The sequence below is a fragment of the Lates calcarifer genome, linkage group LG20 (assembly GCF_001640805.2).
Source record: "Lates calcarifer isolate ASB-BC8 linkage group LG20, TLL_Latcal_v3, whole genome shotgun sequence".
In the NCBI taxonomy this organism is placed as follows: domain Eukaryota; kingdom Metazoa; phylum Chordata; class Actinopteri; family Centropomidae; genus Lates; species Lates calcarifer.
In genome coordinates, this window is record NC_066852.1 from 19,014,691 (window position 1) to 19,034,297 (window position 19,607).

Sequence of the window (19,607 nt, forward strand, 5' to 3'; positions counted from 1 at the left end):
TGTAGGAGAGTCCTCCTGATTTGAAATCATAATGACTTTTACTTGATTTCATCAAATCAGTGAATTCACTGTTAAATTGTTCAGTCATTATGTTCATTGTACATGTGTGAATTTAATGGAGCAACATGCTAGAACTTAATTTTTGATTAATTAGTTATGCGTGTGTTATGGGTAAGGAATCAATACAGGGATTGTTGTAGAATTTGCCTCCCCAACAGGTCAGCAAGGCACACAAAAAGGGGAGAGGGGTGGTCTGCAATGCAGAGGAAGAATATATATTAACATGCTGAAATTTGAGACTAAGATGCAAAGGCTTTGACAGGCAGGTCCTCAGAACTGCAACGTGTTCCCAGCTTGGCATTTCTCCTCATGACAGTGTCTAGAGGTTTTTGCTGACGTGTCTGGAGAAATAAGGACAAAGGACGATGTGACATCACAGCTACATCATAGCTAAACAGCCCTAAATACTAAAAATAGTGGGATGCCACACCACTAACAGAATAGATCACAAGAAACTGTGATGACCAACAATGACCACCCCTATGCAAAACTGTGTACAAATATATTACATATATCAAAATGTAACCTATTTACAAGCCTTTTTATGTTCCTTTTGTCCACATTTGAGCAAAAATTGAACATATACTGTATACTGCAATGAATACCCCCCTTATTTTTTCCTATGTGTTATCATAGGTAAGAGCAATGCAGGACACAAAAGCTTAAACTCTTAAAAAAATTAAAGTCAGAATAAAACGCCCATCACTATTTCCAAAGTTTGTACGATCAGAACCCAGTAATATTTCTTCTAGTATCTTGTAATATTTTCTCTAAAGGTGTCTTGTAGTTAGAATGTCAATGTGACTCTGCAAACTAGTGAATGGAAATTCCTCTGGAGCTATAGTCCGTCTGCACAGTCTCTTTGTTAGTGTTCAGCTTCGGTTTATAATATTACACAGCCATTTTTTTTGTTTTGTTTTGTTTTCCAATCTCTACAGTCAGCATGAGACACTCAAATCACTTTTTCTCATTTGGTCCTGCACAGAGCAACAAGGGGAAATGGGGCAACTTTTCCCCATGGTGCTATATTACAACCAACCACTAGAGGATGTAGGAAGCAAGCACATGACTTGCAGAGAGAGAAGTGCTCAGTCAGATGTTGTCTTAAGGAAACATATATGTCAGAACAGCAAACATTTGCTATTTTGTATAGCACGTTGGTTAGCTGTTGTTGTTGTTTTTTTTAAATGTGCTTTACACATAAATTGGTCCTGACTTGTTACAAAACCACAAACATGCCCAATCACTGTCAGATCAACAGCAGCTAACAATGACAAACACAGATCCTCAGTGCCAATGACAACCCTCCAAACAAAGAGCCTGAGAATTTACTGAATTCACCACTTGAAACGCAACACCCCTCCAGCAAGTAGCACAAACTTGGTGTTTCACAACTGAGCCACTCCTGCCAATCTGCACTTCATTAGGCTGATTGCTTGCCAATGTAAGCGACTCCTTTTGCCTGCTTGTCCGCATGCCTGCCAGGTCTCTCTGCCTTGTTCTGATTAAAGGGGAACCTCATAAATACACTGCTGCCTATAAACGATTTCCTCGTCACATCAAAGTCACACGGAAGTTGTAAGCTGCTTTTGTAATTGCAAATAAAGCACAGGCACTTTTTAGCATCCCCACACGCCACCAAACTCACCCTGCGGCTCTGTAAAGGCTGATGGTAAGCCAGAGTGGTCTGGTAGAATTTGGCTAATTCAAACCTTTAGTCATCAGTGGCCATTAATATTAAGTTTAATGAGGAAGCCGGAACATGATTCTGATGAGGATAAGAGCAGGAACAAAAGACTGAGGTTCTCTCTAACAAGCTAAGTTATTAGTAAGTAACCAAGCTAATACTGAATATATGAATATAATGCTAATACAACACCTCTTTCCAAAGCAAGTTAAATGAACAATAAATGTCAGTGCTAGTTGCTGGTGAGATTTAGAAACATTAAACAATTAAAATGACAATAGTTTCAGATTGTTTATCCCCAGTTGTCAACCCACCCACCTATTATAGAGATAAATGTTGTTGTTAGTTCTCACGCTACTGTCGTAACTGCTGGTGAAACTTGAATAGCTCATCATAAATACAGAGATAATGATTGCCAGGAAGACAACAGAATGTATTTCTGTATAAACACAGCATCATTATAAAAGTGTAATGCAGCTTTGAGATGAGAAGGGGAAAAAAAAAAACTAAAGTTTGACAAGTGTGGTAAACGACAGCTCAGTAATAACGGGAACTATCTGTGAAGCGGGATAATTTATGGATATCACTTATGGTTTTGTCAAACATTGCCTTGAACTGACCACTGTCTGATGGGAAACACAGACGTGGGATTAAACCACACAAACGCACACACGCACACTGTATCTGCACAGGGCTGAAGATGAAGGAAAAAATGTGCAATAGCTGCTTGTTTTCAATAGTAAGTTACTTAAAATATGACTTTTTGTTTACATATTGTCACTTTATTTTTTATACATAACATTAAATGTCATTTACTGAAAAGAAACAGTCTGAAAGGCTTTGATTGTTTTGTTCATCTGAATGATATATCATTGGTGGAAAAACTGCATAGCACAGTGTTAGGCCCTTTCAAAGGGACGTTCAGGAAGAGGGACAATATAAATACAATTTTGGTCAGACATTTTGTACCATATTATATCATAAATATACAACATTAGGCATTCGTATATTTCCAGCACTGTATTTCAAAGAGAATAAATATGTTTACGCTCTATAAAGGAAATGAGGGGAGTTGAAAATGTTTTTATTGCTACGAGACACAGAACATGAACAGTGGTGTAAAGTTTTCATTGTGATGAGTAAACTGAGAGTTAAACCTTGCTGTCTCGACAACACCACAAACCTGAATTTGACAGTTGTTCAAGGCAGACACTCTTGGCAGAATTAAAAGAATGCTTCAGTGATATGTTTCATTTGGCCTGAGCTGCTGACACACTCATTCATCCGTATAAGTCTACAAAGTGTCAGATATTAAGGCCCTTTTCGACTCGAGGCACTGTATCTGATGAGTTTTTGTTTGTTTGTTTGTTTTTTAAGGCTGTAGTGAAAAGTTGTAGTCTGTGTTCTTGTGCCCAGTGCAAGTGCTCGCCCAGCTCAATTATTGCAGGAGTAAACAAGTGGAGAGTATAAAAAGCTGGACAGTCACACCCCTCCTCCTATAGATAAGTCATGTAAACAGGCAGTCCAAAGGGGCAAGAGGACACTTCCCGCTGTGGGAAAAAATAGATTTTCTAATTTGACTTGAAGTGCTCATAAAGTTGATTTTCAAGCACTCCTTGTGCAGCAGATATTTTATAAACACTGATTTTTAAAATGTCAGCCACACATCCTTTGTGGTCATTTTTGGGAATCCAGGGAAATGCACTGAAGCACATTTCACCAAAGTCAAAAGATATTTCCATTTTTATGATAAGTGGTACATGCTGTAGCCCAGTGGAGCGGCGTACAGTCCTAAAGGTGATATGGGCAGTATGGGTCTATGGTGGTGGTTGTGGTAGGCAGAGTACGACTGTCCATACAGCGACACGGCCCCCAGCGACAGCGGTAACGTAAAGCCAGGGTGTAAAGCTCCAGCAGCGGCAGCCGCCACCGCCGCCGTCTTGGCGTCAGCGGCCATCTTGAGTTTCTCCAGTTCGGCCTCCTGGAGCCTCTTGGCTTTCGCCCGGCGATTCTGGAACCAAATCTTCACCTGGGTCTCCGTCAGGGTCAGGGAGGAGGAGAACTCGGCCCGCTCAGCGATGGACAGGTACTGCTTCTGCCTGAACTTCCTCTCCAGGGCCAGGAGCTGGGACGTGGTGAATGGCGTGCGGGGCTTTCGGTTGGTCTTGTGTTTCCTCAACTGACAGGCAGGACTGATGTGACCTGAGAGAAGAGATAGAGATAATAGAATCCTGTTGATTAGTTGTGGATTTTGAGTGTCCCTCTTGTAGGCCATTTACTGATCAGTTGGCTATACTTGAGTATAGTAAGTTGATAGTTGAATGTCAGGACACACTTTGTTCTTAGAGGCTACATTTCATGAATATGTCCCATTTTTTCCACACATTAATCTCAAACATGCTGAATATATGACTGATCTGGAGTAATTGGTTGATTTTAAACAGATTTCTGGCTTTATTTGCTAAACTCCTTAACTCTGTCCATTAAGAGACATTATTGCAGCACAGCTTGTGGAGAATCACATTTTAGTCAACTTAAATGATAAGAAATGAATGTGTCTCATCCATAATCAGTCCATTTGTTCAGGCTTAAAGGTAACTTTTCATGTTGTAAGCTGCAGGATAACACTTGAGAAGAAGGTATGTTGATGAAATAAGAGAGAGACTAAATCAGACAGGTTTCATAATGTTTCATGGAGAGGGATAAACTTACGAGGCTGTGTGGAAAACGAACTGTTGGTGACCCAGGGTGCGCAGTCCTCTGACTCAGATGCCTCGGATTTTACCGGCGACGAAGGCGCAGTCGTCAAGCTCATTCGGCTCCCCTCGGGAGGGCTGCACGCATCTCGACATATATACAGAGAGTTTAAACCCGCAGGGGACACCGCCACGGGACCTCCCTCTGCAGGTTTACAGCAGGTGGACTCTCCGCCGCGGCTGTTCGTCTTTCTCCCGGCCATGAGCGCCTCCACGCTGAACGGGTGATGCCGACGCACCGCTGCCGGAGATGTCGTCGTCTTCTTCTCCTCCGCTGTTCCCTCTGCCAAGGCCGCGCGGTTACTGTCCTCCTCGGACGAATTGCTGCAACCCAAGTCTTCCCGTGAGGCCATCTTTCTTCCAGGTCTCATGCAAGAAAAATAAATAAATAAACGGAACGTGAACTCCGAGTGTGCGAGACAAAAGTTGGAGCCAGGTGAGACTGCTCCGGCGAGCGCAATGTTGTCGAGCTGTCAAGTCAAGTAGTAAGTGGGAGTATGAAGACGCATCACGTTGACACGGTTCAACTTTGACCAATCAGTGCCGCCCAAAATGTTTATGAGTGGGCAGCTGTTGCCTTCAGAGACGGTCGGAAACATAAGATGCTTGTTTTGTTCTGAAGATCGCAGAGCATCAGACCACAGATAATTTAATGTTATTGTTGTTGTTATTATTATAATTATTTAGATCATTATTATTATCAATGACCAAACCGCATAATTGTGCATCAGGTCATTTTCTCAGGTGTTTTGATTGTCTGATGTAGAAGGTTACGTGAAGCACTTGAAAGCAGCTAAAGTCCTAAGAGTTCACAGGGGTAGTTCAAGGAGGTCGTCACTCCCCAAGCAGGTAAAAATAAAAACTAATTTAAAAATGTTTAGAAAGTTTGTCTTTATTTGATTACATTTCGACTTGGATTAGTGTATCAGAATGACTCTTCTCACCTCCTACAGCTGTTCTCTGCTAACAGCTATTCTGTTTTGTATCATAACAAAGTGGAGAAAAAAAATCCAGATGTGTGTCAAATAAATAAATAGCTTTTGTTCTGTGAAAATCAGAAAACTTGATGACTTGCCTTCATGTCGCCTCTTTGGTTGATTAAATGAATTTAGGGACACAGGCTGCAGCAACAATAGCTGTGCCACAACATTATCACATGTTAAGCTTCAGTAATGGATTAGCTCTAACTCTAACCTCATGAGACTGCATGTGTAAACATGGGCCCCATGCAGATAATTATGGAGAATTACACCCAGGATGAAACACTGATCCCTTTTCTTCTTTATCTCCCTTTCTGATTTGTTTGCTGTTCCCTTTATTGGGACTTTCCAGTTGTAACTCACTATGCCGTTGTGTGCTCTGTCAGTCCAGCATTAAAAGAAGGGTGTCACACTCAAATTACAGAGTATATTACTTCACTAAATTACAGATTTAGTTTTTAAAGTCCTCAGCTCGGTCCAGCTGGTGTCTGGACACAAACTGGATGAGACATTCACATGCCTCTCTGCACGTCTTTAGCCGACTCATTCATCTTCTTGTCCTATGATTCAGTCCCATTTTCTACGCACATTAGACATGAAGTAACTCATTGTGATTCTCATGAAGTAACTCACTGGGATTTTTCCATGGACAATTTCACGTTATGTCAGATGAAAGTGCCTGAGTCCTGATGGAGAACATTACACTTGTTCCAGCAGTTTATCTGAAGAATCGGCCCTTTGATGATGGTATAAGTATTTTAAGCTGAAAGGATGCTTCACTTATCTTAAGATTTTTTTTCCCATGGTCATGCTTATTTAAGTAATTTCTTATCTGTCTCCTAATTGCACGTATTTAACACCCAGACCATTGCTAATTAGAGCTGTTCTGTCTCTGAATGATAATTAATCGCTAACTCACATCACAAGGTCCGATCCACAGTCATAATCTGCCAATGCCCAAGTGGTAGAATCAGTAAGAGTGCGTGTTTGTATGTGTGCCTCCTTCATACACAGCCTCCTACAAGAGCTGCTTTCCCAATTGTTTTCCTTAAAACTCACTATAGGAAAAAGTCTCACTTGAGAACTTAAGAGATAAATACAGATGCTCACAAGTTTTTCCTTTTCAATACAGCCATTCTTTAAAAAGCACACCCCCCCAAACATCCCTGAGGATAGATTTATATACAGTAAATGCTCAATTTTTGTCTGCATTTTTATGTTTAGCCAGCAGGCCTGAGAGCAGCTATTTGGACTGTGTGGCAGGACGGCAGGACTCATTTCCCAGGAGACTGCTACTGCTGCCTTATTAAAGTGGGGTTATTTCACAGACAATCAGAGGTTTGTGAAGGCGCCAGTGAGCGGCCAGATGAAAGAACTGACTCCTCAGGGGAGAAACTGTTGCCTTTTTTTCTTGCAGCTCTGTGCAGGATCCCCACCTCCACCCTCTCCTTCTCTCTCTCTCTCTCTCCCTTTTTTGCTCTGGCTGTGCCCGCACGCCCCGAAGGCACCTTGTCAGTCATTATTCACAGAGCTCGTTCTTGGCTGAGTGTCAGCGGCATGTTTCCTTCTTTCCTTCCCTCCTGTCCTCATCCTTGCAACTTTGTTGTGCTTGAAAACTTCAGTTGTGTATCTTCGTCTGCTGCATTTCGTTTTTCCTCGTCGTTTCCTCCTGTCCTCTGTCTCTTCCTTCATAAACTTTTTATTCCTGTTCTTTAGCTTCCCCCTGACCCTCTGTCCTTCCTTCCTTGCATCCTTTCTCTCTTTATTTGGCTCCTTCAGTCTGTCCACCCTCTCTTTCTTTCCTTCCTTCTCACCATATTTGATCTCACTGTTGACATAAAAATCCTCTCAGTCAAACTGAAAGAGATTATTTTTAAATCCTGCTACAGGTCCATCAATCAGATGAGAAATCTTTGGAAAAGGTAACAGAAAACAGGCAGCGTGATCAGAGTCAGGCCTAATAGGGAAGGATATAAAAAAATTACTTGGCTAGTGTGTCAATCCGTCTTTTAATCCTGTAACGAGAGGAAAACTGCCAATTGCAGATATTCTAATCACAGAAACTGCTGGCACTCATTTGATTGTGTTATTCGGAAACCACAAGCCATCAGACACCAATACGAGCCACAGCCTGTACTGACAACACATCCACAAACAAAATCAGGCCCAACGCAACCCAATACAAAATCTGAGATGAAGCATGTGAACAGATAGATACTGCATGTTAAATACAAATTAGACATGCAAATTATACCATGGCTTTGTGTGACTGTGGATTCAAAAAAGAATTTTGCAAGAGAAGAAGAAGGAGGAATAAAGGAGGGAAGGAAGGAAGGAAGGAGGAGGAGGAGGAGGGGAAGAAATGAGAGGGGTGCTCTCCTGGGTGTAGCAAAATTACCCACACATCCCACTTCCTTCTTTCCATAATATCATTTAAGCCTGATAATAGCGAAAGCAATTTGTCTGAGCATGTTTGTGTGTGTGTGTGTGTGTGTGTGTGTGTATATGTGTGTACTGTGTGGATGTCTGTACAATATGTGCAGGTCTGTGTGTGACAGCGAAGGTGAGACGCCTCTGGTTGTGTGGGTCGGGCACACCTCAGAGCATTGTAATTACAGCAGAGGCTTTGAAGTGGTGGAATGTTTGGTTGGGATAATCAGCAGGCTGGGCCGCACTCACACACTATTTACATTCCCATTAAAACACTCATTCATGCCATCACACCAGCAAATTTTACTATCTGTAATGATACTTAGGTGGTGCGAAGTTAAAGCAACATGTTAAAATATTAAAATGTGATCGGTTATATCGCTAAGATAAGTGACTTTGCAGGACTGTAACAATATGTAAATTTATGTAATCCTATAAAGCGTTTGTTGTCAGTTCCTCTTGAAGTTTGCTGCTTTTATTATGCTGAACCCTTCCTCAGTCTAAGACCTGGTGCCTGTCAAGATCAAGAAAAACCTTGGTTCATTACTGCTGGTAAAAAAATAAGATAAAATAAACTAATTCATAGTGCACAAATTGTGTGAGTTTTTCAGCAAGTTTTTTGGGCTGTTTTTGTCTGTATTAAATGCTGCATAGATGAGATGTGAAAAGAAATGGGGGGAGAAAGAAGGACGTGGGGCAGGGATGCTGTGATTACATGGTTTATCTGAAACAAAAGTCTGAGGATAGAGGGTGTTGTGCTGTACGGCCTAAAGGCTAAAATGCCCTTTGGCTCATTCACTCATTCATTATCTTTATCACTTATCCGTTAAGGGTCATGGGGAGGCTGGAGGCTATCTCAGCTGACATTGGGCGAGAAGCAGGATACACCCTGGACAGATCGCCAGTCCATTGCAGGGCCGCCCTTTAGCACATTAAAGTAAAATTTACTTGATATGGTTAGCTTCTGTAGGCTTGCTTACAATACACGCGGTACATAAACATTTAATAGATGGTTTGTTATAATGTAATTGTTTGTAGATATAACTATAACTCCTCCTGTCAACACCCAAGTGAAGGCTGATATATTACTATATAATGAATGACATAGTATATGACATGATCTGATAAAACACAGTTGTAAATAGAATGACATTCAGCAGAGTGCATACCACTGCCAAGGCCAAAATGCTGAAGATAAGTGAAGTCAAAAAAAAAAAAAAATCCTAAAAACATTAACTTGGACTATACCATTTTGTAATCTATGACATGATTTTGCTGACATTTGGTAAACAATAAATTACATCATATTAATCATACAATAAAATTTACCTCAGTCCTGCTTTGTAAAGCATATATCTTACCTGCACACATCCAGACACTCATACATATTCACAAACATGCAGTTAACAAACACACTTGCTGCATAATGCTGTACATTCAGTTAAATCACATTCTTCTCAGTAAGACAAGTAACTTGTCAAACCAGTGGGACGTGTTATAAATATTGACTGACACATACACACGCAATATAATCACACTGTTTTACTTGGATCCAAATGATCTTACTGTCACCCACGCCCCTCCCTCTGTCTCTCTTGAGCTTCCCTAGCCCTCAGAGCCTCTGCCTGTAATTCACCTAAATGACTACCTTGAATGCTACAATGGCGCCAGGGCCAATTAGCTGTTAACACTGGAGACAGATCTATTCAGAAGCCAGAGAATGAGGCCTCCTGTAATGTGAAAGATTGATGCCCACTTTGCTAATGACAAGAGAAGGAGGCAATCTGTTGCTTGACTCAGCTCTGGGCTATGTTACAGGATAGTCAGCTGATTACGGTGAGCCTACAGGGGAGGGCTACTGAGAAAACTGGCAGGAGAGTATACAGTAAGTCACTGTAGGGGTTGAGTGGAGGACATATTCACATATCTACATAAAGCCAAATTGACATGTACATTCATAACAAGTGTTGGGCAATATGATGATATATAATGTGAGATGACAGAAATTTGTCAACCTTAATAGCTATATCATATGAGTTGGCTATATGCTTAATATCTTTGAGTGTATGAGGACCTTGCTGACAATCTCTGAAAACAGTGAAGAGGACTGCTTTAGTGAATACACTGAACCAGACACATGTAGTACACGTGAAAGAACATGTCACATATCACCTTTACATTACAGATTTCACACATGCCTAGTGCACTCCCTCAAACAAACATCTAGAGAAATTTGTTTCATGCCAAAAAGAATGTATTAGTTCCTGTCTCTCTCCCACACTATGTAACAAACTGTTCTTCTGAAGGTGATAATTGCTTGGGTAATTGCCAACTGCAATTATGTTTGTTGGAACTGTTCCCTGCACTTTGAAGCTTTGAACACTCTGTCTATATATTTATCTACTAATTTAGGCTCACAGCTTCACCTCACCATGACCCATTATTATCAGGTCTTCCTTTCAATTCATGACTAAAATATTACACCTTGAAGGTTATTCGGCATTCAAACTCAGGCACATCTTAACTGTTCTTGCACCCTATAAAAAAGTGCAGATAGGTGTGCATTCTTTCCCTATGCAGGTAATCCCTAATGTCATGAACTCTCAGCACAGTATAGGTATGAAGGGTCAGCTCTGTAGACTGATGCTCACCTTGGTTACTTATCAAGCATGAAAATAATCTTCTACAATTGTTCTGTACAGTAATTTTAATAAGTGCAGTATTGTGCATTGTTCAGGCCAATGCTTGATTTATGCTTGATGGGTCTGCACAGTGCCACAGTGACATCACACCAGCAGACACGCCCTTTGCAAGGGTCCCATGTGGCAGGTTTTCGAACATTCATGCACATGGGACATTTGCTAACTATGTGGACGCAGATGTGCAGGAAAAATTGAGAACTTTGAGGGGCTACCTCCTACAGTTTAAAAGGATATTGGTCTGCCGCAAGGAGAAACCCAGGACGGAGTATAAAAGCTCCAAACGTTTTCTCGTCACGATTCCAAGTCAGCTAATGTCCTTGTGACGGTCCGTGCAGAAAACCTAACCATGCCTTAAGGAGATCCATGTGGCATTTTCCCAGTTGCTGGGAATTGAAATCAAGTAACTCTTAGCGGACTTGACATTTAGACTCTTGGAAATTAACCATGCAGTGCCATCAGGATCAGAGACTAGGAGCATCATCAGACTTTTACTGTATGACTCAGTGTGCATCACAGGCCTCATGACTGCAGTTTCCGTGTCAATCCCCCAACCTCTGCAGAGAGCGAGAGAGTAGCCAGGGGCCATCTGTTCCTCTCACAACCATGTAGATTCCCTTTGACACACTATATCTTAATCAGTTCTGACAGGTAGGATTTAGGACGAGGCCGCCGTGTAAATCACAAGAAGGCTTGTTATTATGGAGAGGCACTGAAATGGTATAATTGTTTTTAAGTGGCGCTGGAAGGGCGAGTGTGCCTTTACAGAATTTGTGTGTGCCTGCGTGTGTGTGTGGGTTGCATGTGATCGTGTGAACATGCACAGCATTCTGGGAAGTTTTCCAGAGATTGGGGAAATCCACCTTCCACACAACAAACAACTTAAACCACAAAAACAAATCTCCTTAAAAGAAATTTTTGTCTCATTACAGCCAATAACATTTCATGGTAGAAAAAGCCACAACTTTCCCAGCTATTATGACTGCGTTACACGCACTCTTTGGGTTCTATGAGAGTGAAATGTGCTTACACACAGGAACAGAAGCGAGACAAATATAGTTTATCTGTGCAACAACAATAAAGAGAGTCTTTTGGTTAATGTGACTAGACGGAGTAACTAAAAATGTCTCCTTTATTTACATCCAAAACCATTTGAAATGTTTTTTGATCCTTTGGTTTATGTTACAGCTTGTTGCTTGAAGTCAGGTTCATCTGCATTAACCCTAAAACCTGCAAAGTGTGTAGAGTTTTCATTTGCAGGACCAGATTACTCATGGTTTAAATGGTTATAATAAGAATAATGAGTGATAAAGCTTTTGATTACAACATTCTGCTGCAAATACTTAAGTGCATTTTCAATTTGAGTCTTGAAAACTTCTCTCTCCCTTTAAAATTTGTCCATTACAACAATAGTTTCTTGGCTTTTGTCCCTCGTCATCTCCTTTCATATATGCTGCCAACCTCTCGAGATTTACAGTGTGACATTAAACGTCCATTCATCTTTACTGAGATTCATGTTTCAGTCTGTATGTGCATTTGTGTTTAACTACCTTGTGGCAAAATTAGTGTGTGCAGCTTTGCTATTGGAGTGTGTAGTGAGTGCTTCTTTTATAGAGTCATAAAGAACAAAGCACTTAACTGAATAAACAAATCAGCAGCTCTGCCAAAACAAGGAAGAGGGGACATCAAAGCTGGTCGTAACTGTTTTAAAGGTCAGCAGTTTGGAGCGGACTGGCTGGCTTACTGACTCACCGGTTAGCTGGCTGGTGTTTCAGACAGCTTATACGCAGGTGACTGGATAACCTCTGGGCTGACTAACTAACCCAGCAGCTGATTGTTTGAATCGTTGGGAGGCTCTATGATTGACAGACTGGCAGTCCTGTAGATCCAGATTCTCTTAATTAATAAAATCCTTCCCCTCTGACTGCATGCTTGTGTGTGTGTGTGTGTGCGCTGGAGCAGACTCGAAACTCAGACTCACCGCTGTTTAATGAGAGAAAGACGCCAGACTCAGTAGGACCAAGGACAGAGCTAGAATATGATAGCGAATCCAGAGCACACAAACACACAACCATGCTGATCTTTGCTCCAACCCTGTAGAGCGAGAACTGCCACTGGGATCCTTTGTGGTGACCCTTTCCTCGCCTACATGGTCATAGGTCACAAACCTCTGCATGCGCCCTTTGAAATGGAGCAACAGGGGCTTGTTGCTGGACTGTGACTGACTGGCAGGATGGCAATTACCAAGATACTAGTCCAATTTATCTGCTTCACCTTACAGCCATAACACAGGAAGTGAAAGGCAGAGAAAGAAGCTTAACAGAAAGTGTAAATAATGGTGAGGAGTTTGGACAGCCTTGCCTTGACCCCCTTCAGGGTAAAAATGAAAAGGACTTATTAACTTTGAGCTTACTTTAGCAATTCATACATAATGCTGCTGCTGGATTTTTGGCTAACAACATTATGGCACTTCAGTGGCTTTCAGAGTGGATGAAGGGTGTCAGCTTTGATCACACCTATAACACATGAATCCATATGTTTGATGATGCAAATTCTAGAAAATTCTAGAAAATTTGCATCATTGTAGTTCTAAGTTGTTGCTCTAATACACATGTATATCTACATTCTTTTTATTCTGTCAGTATGAATTTACACTGTATATGCCCTAGTATAGCAATGATGTGTGTTGTTCTTTATACTAAATTCTATTATTTATTTATGTCATATTTATTTATCATTCACTGCAGAATGGCAAAACCAGCTCCAGCTCATTATGGGCGTTAGCAAGGTGGCACACAGTGTAACAAGTTGCTGCTGCTGAAGCCAGCATTGGGAGTGATTCTTTTGTTGCTATGCTTGGTCTTGGATTAATTGGTTCAAGGTGTGTTTGACCAAAAAAAAAAAAAAAAAAATCAGCATGATCTGAAAATAAGCTAGACTTAAGGCACTGCTAGAATGGAGTCCATTAGAGAAAGCAACACAGCAATCAGATGATCAGAGAGACTTTAAATAAATCCTTTGTAACCTTCAGTTACACAGCAGTATGTTTTCTGGAAGTGAGAACAAAAGTCACTGCACCAAAAATGTCTCCCTCTCTTACCACGTTTGTGTGTGCATGCAAAGTTGAACCAGACCGTAGTTTTACAAAATAGAGGAAGACAGTTTAAGAGAGAGAGAGAGAGAGAAAGAGAGAGAAGGAAATCATTTTTAGAGTTGCAATCTGCAACCACATTATTAGATGCCGCTAAATCTGACACACCAGTCCTTTAACAGTGATTCAGTTGACTACACACATGTAAAAAGTGGTTATTCATAGTAACAAACACACAAATAATTATCACCCGATTCTCATTTCCTATCTGTTGTGCAAGTTGTTCCTTCCTTAACTTCAGTGTTTTGATTCAATCCGATCAGTGTCGGCAGTGTGATTTCCAGTAGACAGCTGTTCTCAATGATAAAGCTCAACAGAGTTGGTGGAGCCCAAAAAGAGCTAAAACTAACTAAAACAGAGCTAAAAGGAGAGTGAATATTGAACTTGGATTCACCAGAAACATCAGCTCCATATCTGCTGGATGTGTATAGAACTATATGCGCACACTGTACTTAAAAGGTAATAATGTCAGATAGGGCTGAACCATTTATTGAAATTGAACCGCAATTGTGTTTTGAGCTACTGTGCAAAAACTGCAATTATTTTTACAACAGAGAATCAGTTGATGCGTTGTTACACTTTTTTTTTTTTTTTTTTTTTTTTTTAGCTGTATCACTGTTCACACAGAGCACTGCAGGAGCAACAGAGCAACAGGCTATAAACTTTACAACCAGATCTTGTCTTGAAATGACCAAACAACAAAACTAATTGTGGTGTTAGATACTTGATGAAAATGGAGAGCAGAGCGACAGCGTGACGCAGGCAGTGTGAGTCGCTCAGATTCTCTCCACTCCGGTGTCAGGTGAGAACTGTATGCTTGCCCTGAGAACGGACACAGCTAAGGCTGAAATTACCGGTGTTATGACAAGTTAAAAGCAGCTGACAGTGTCAACAGACCAGCAAGAGAGATAACTGAGCTGTGACCAAGATGCCAACTTTGTCTGCAGTGTTTCCCCTATACATATTTTATAGCAGCGGTGCTGCTGATATTATACAGTTGCAAAATACCAAGCGAGAAGGAGAGAGAGAAAGAGGAGAATGGTAGAATGAACTAGCTCACATTAAGTTAGGTTTGTATTTGTATTTCTACCAGGACAAATCCCACTGAGTTTTTATCAGCTGTGTCTGTCTCCACCTGCTCTCTGTGTCAGTCTCCCGTCATTCCCTCTCAGGGTATCAGCATTTGAAAAATCATCACAGGCAGCAGTGTGCCCGATGTAAAGTTACGGAAAAGAAGGCGAGCGAACGTAGTGCTACTGTTTGTTTTGCGAGAATTGTTCTATGGTTCATTATGCGTATGTTCTATACCATTTATTGATAGAATACATTTTGGATTTGTATATTTTCATTCACATTCTTGGATTAGTACACAGAGCAGTTAATATGATCTCCTACATGGTAATGCTCCATCACATTTTACATGTATATTACAGCTCGTTTAGAGATTTAAAGACTGGAGATTGGCACATTGACAACTTCTCAAAAATAATGATTTCATAATTAGGATATTCTCTCACTCACTCCTGCTAACTTCTCTCATGTTGGTGTCCCCTCAAAGCCTTTTAAGTTGGGCTGTCTGTTGATCTGTAAATAATTGTTGACTGCATTACCAGCCAGGAAATGGAATGATCAACTCCAGATGATGAGACAAGCACAAAGAGAGAGCAAATAAGAAAGACACAGGCTAATAGAGAGGAAGAGAGAGACGTGGGGGTATTCTGAGGGAGGCAGGGGGTTACAAATAAACTGCTTGTGCAGTTTACATAGTAAATGTGTCAATTAGACCACACTTGTTCACATGTGTAACATCAGCTCCACTCACTGTTTTGATTGAAGTAAGATCAGCTGTGCTGCTTATCGCTCCTTAATGCAACAGTGTTTGTGCTGCACTTCACTTTATTCCTTCCTAATTGAATGACAATTGCTCATGATTCAACAGTACTTGAGTAGCACTTAAACCTTATTTGCTTGTAATTTCCCCTGTGGCAGTGTTTTAGTACAATGACTGCATCTGCCAGCTTGACCCAGAGTTTGGGGAAGTGAGTGACATTGTTTACCTTTGGAGTAATGGCTGTCATTATGGTGAATTACTACTCTACCCAAACACAACTGATTCTCTAAAACCACCCCACAGCGCTCTGTCTCTATCTTACTCTCTGGTGCTGGTGCCTTGTTACAATCAATTAAGCTGATTACAAGCACTATCTTCACCACTTCAAAGGAGGGCCATTACAGCGGGTCAGACTAACTGTCTCTTTACTGCGCTGCCCTGTTGTTTGTCTCCAAGTAAGGAACCTTAGATATGTTACGCTTTAACATTCGAGGTGCTGAAATCTGTTGATATAGCAAAGAAAAAAAAAACATCGAACAATGTTTGAAAGAGACCAGTTTTTTCATTCTGATTTGAGGGATAAATGACAACTAATGAGCTGAAGACAATTGGTGTCGTCTGTTCTCTTTCAAGTTAAAGGTTGACTCCTCATCAGGTCAGACGACGGGTCAAACAATAAATGGAGGGACACAGAGAGAAGGGAGCGAGACACCAAGTCTAGACAGCGTAGTTAGGGACCCTCCCTGATTGCTTTGTTCTGCACCATGTCTACAGGTAATTACCTCAACAAACTACTGGGAGCCCTGTCAAATCTGAGGCAAGTGAGGGGTGAAATGGATGAAAAAAAGAAATGAAGTCCAAGTAGAGAACAAAAACAACAAATGAATGTATCCTTGCATACGCCTGTGTGTACCAATGAGCAGTCATGCATGGATGTGTGTCAGGGCGTGTGTCACTATGAAAACAAGAAGACATTACCAATGATGATACTTGGTTTGAACAAATAACTATTAAGCTGTACTGGGGAAGTTTCCTGCAAACTGTAATCTGTAACATTACATATTACTCACTGAAAGAGTAATCAGAGTACTTTACTTAATGCTCAGCAGCTGAGGTAATGTGTTACTCCCTACACTTCTTTGGTTACCCAGCTCAGCTCCATGTCCTGCACGCCCACATATCAGAAAATCTGTGTTGTGGAAACAGAAAATGAGACAGCGGCAGATATTAGCCTCTGCAACTGCATACAGCTCTCAAGAGGTTACAGTGTTCAGGCTCCCTGCAACTCTAAATACAACTGTGCAGTTCCTGAATGTGGCTTTCCTGCAGCTAACGTTAACAAACCAGGCAAATTGGCCGGCAGTGTGATGATAATACAACTTTGGACCTACCTGGGGTTAATTCATTTTGTTAAAAGCACATCACACATATTGTAAAAGGGTAGTGTTACAGTTGCAAGTGAAGGGATTTCAAATACAACCTTTGTTGTCTTAAATTGAACATTTCCTTTTAATATCTTTCACAAATTGTCCGATTCACTGATTCCACCCACGAGGGGATCTTGTTGGCTTATGCATCTCTCATGGCTGCATGTTCCGAGTCTTCACAGTGTGAGAACAGATCTGGAAATAACCTTTTAATAAAATGGTGGGCGCCAGTTGAAGCTTTATCTTAATTGTGTATGGAAAACAGCCATGCCCTGCTTCGTCCTGTAAAGATGGTTTGATAGTGATGAGCTGGGTTTGAAAGCCGTGAATATATGACTTTGTTTTGTACTGTGTGTGAGTAGTTAAAACAGCATCTCTATATATCTGTTTGTGTTTATTTTTTCACATTAAAATACCTTTTTTGGGTATGTTTATGTACCGTATATCAGTTGATTAAATTTAAAAATACAATTGCAATCATTATGGATCAAAATGCAATGGCTCTTAATGGCTTATTTGTTGTTGTTCAACATCCAGATGGAAGAACACCAAGAAAAAAACTGTCAAAACATTATTAACAATGCATTCACTCAACTGTATTTACTGAAAGATCAATTATGGTCAGTAACACCTGGAAAAAAGCTGATTTCTGTTTACCTTTTAAGCCTTTGGGCCTCTCTTATTATAGCTTTTCTTCATTTTTTCACACTTAAACAACTTGGAAAATAACATACTTTACGTGACAAGTCTGTGAAAATACAAGTAAAGTCATTGCCTAATCACAGACTGACTTTGCCATTAAACATATGTTGGTGCCATGTGGGCTTGAGAGCAAAGTCTGTACACGATAAAAGATAACCAGATGAGATTTGCTTCTGTATCCATAATGTAGACAAAACACCAAACTTATCACAAAAGAAATTATTGCTTTTTCATTATCCTCATCTTCACTTGGGCATTAGTGGAAAAAAAAATGATGGTTTTGCTTTTGATATGCAGTCTCACAGGCACACACAAATCAATACTTATCCACTCACAGATGAAGGACAGATAATCTACTGCAGAAGGTGCCAAATGTCATGTCTGGGCTTCAGTCGTCTTTGTTAAAACTTCAGAGATCATTTCATTTGCCTGCAGGAACGTATTGATCACATCGCTTATCAGTCTGTAAATATTAAAGCCATAAATCATCAGAATTAATTAAAACCACTTTAGTGATTGTCTCTGTCTTTTAATTTAGCAGTTGAAAAACACTTTAAAATAATCATGGCTTGAGTTAAATGCTCACTTGGGATTTTTGGAATCAAGGCTCTTGTGGCCAGGCTGTCGGTGCCTACAGTGCGTCATAGCTTCTAGTAGTCTGCAGGTTCCAGAGGCTGACCACACATTGTTAACTTAAACCTAAAGCTTAAAGCAAAAGGGAGAGTATGAGAAAGTAAATGCACTTCTTCTTCCCTCTGCCTTTAACAGCAACTGAAGCATCCTTGAGCAAGGCATTTAATGTGCGTGTTTGCGTGGAACTTTGGCCTGTAGCATTGCTTGAACAAGGAAATATTTCCTGAATTTAAAAAAAAAAAATTGAAGCACATGTTTTGATTGAAGGAAAAAACAACTTTTAAATCTTGGCCTCACTGTCTGAAGTGGAATGACTCCCTCATTTTTGTGTTTCTCCCTCTCATTTGCTTTGCCACTCTAAACCCCTCTCTCCCGCAACCCCCACTCCCCACCCCTCACTGCCTTTTCATACACACACACACACACACACACTCGCAATATTGCTTTGTCAGGCAACATTTAGAAGATTAACCTCGAAATTGCCAAAGGGCATCCCAACTCTCCTCCACCCTCAGCTGCTTCCCCCGCCTTTCTCAGTGTTTCCCTCCCTGCAGCTCCCTCTCTGTGAATACTTGCGCAACAAGTGGCGCCGCTGTAGAGCCCCCTGGGTATTAGAGGGTTGAGTGGCGTCCCAGAGAGCCGTAATTATACCACCACTCAGGTGATTTAAGGGTCCGGGAACATGCTGACCCATGCATGGCACCGAAAGTCCTGCATTACACTGACACCTACCCTTGTCTCAGGACACGTTATTCATTTTCCTATCACACATGAAACGATTGCACCATTGTAACACTTTTTATTCTGTGCAAACATGAACACATGATTTTGTCACATCCCTGTGTTTGGCTCTCTTCAAGAGGGAATGCAGCTTTGTGATCTTTTTTACAACTTGATTTTTATCACCAGTTGTGTTTAGTGGATATTATTAGAAAACAAATAATAATCATATAGAAATGCAAGGACCTGACAGGCTGTAATTCAAGAGAAAAGGTTGATAATTGGGTTTGGTTGACGCTCCACCCCCTTCAGACATCATGGTGACAACAGGGAATGTTTCTCTTTTAACAAGGTCAGGGCTAATGCTGGTTAATGGGAAGGGGATGTTCTTCTGCCCCCGCACTCCCTGGCTCTCACCCCTCTCTAGTTCTCTTTCTCTTATCTTCTCTCCATTTTGGCTTAACAAGTTGTTGTGACTTAGAGGTCACAGTGAAGTATAAGAAATTCATTGGCTTGTGTCTTCACAGGACG

General features: G+C 40.9%; 1 protein-coding gene across 1 annotated transcript; it reads right to left on the reverse strand.

The window, feature by feature from the left end:
* Positions 1-2,816: 2,816 nt before the first annotated feature.
* msx2b (muscle segment homeobox 2b) lies at positions 2,817-5,483 on the reverse strand. The gene is made up of 2 exons (XM_018692637.2): positions 4,460-5,483; positions 2,817-3,949 (listed from the first exon to the last, which is right to left on the reverse strand). The coding sequence occupies exons 1-2, from the start codon at positions 4,872-4,874 to the stop codon at positions 3,492-3,494; spliced, it is 873 nt and encodes a 290-aa protein (XP_018548153.1). The 5' UTR covers positions 4,875-5,483; the 3' UTR covers positions 2,817-3,491.
* Between the last annotated feature and the right edge of the window lie 14,124 nt (positions 5,484-19,607).

What these genes read in the sequence shown, in the direction of transcription:
- msx2b (XM_018692637.2), bottom strand. Translation starts at nt 4,874, where the DNA reads ATGAGACCTGGAAGAAAGATGGCCTCACGGGAAGACTTGGGTTGCAGC. An exon ending in TTCGTTTTCCACACAGCCTC is followed by an intron (nt 3,950 to 4,459) that starts GTAAGTTTATCC and finishes CTCTTCTCTCAG; the next exon opens with GTCACATCAGTCCTGCCTGT.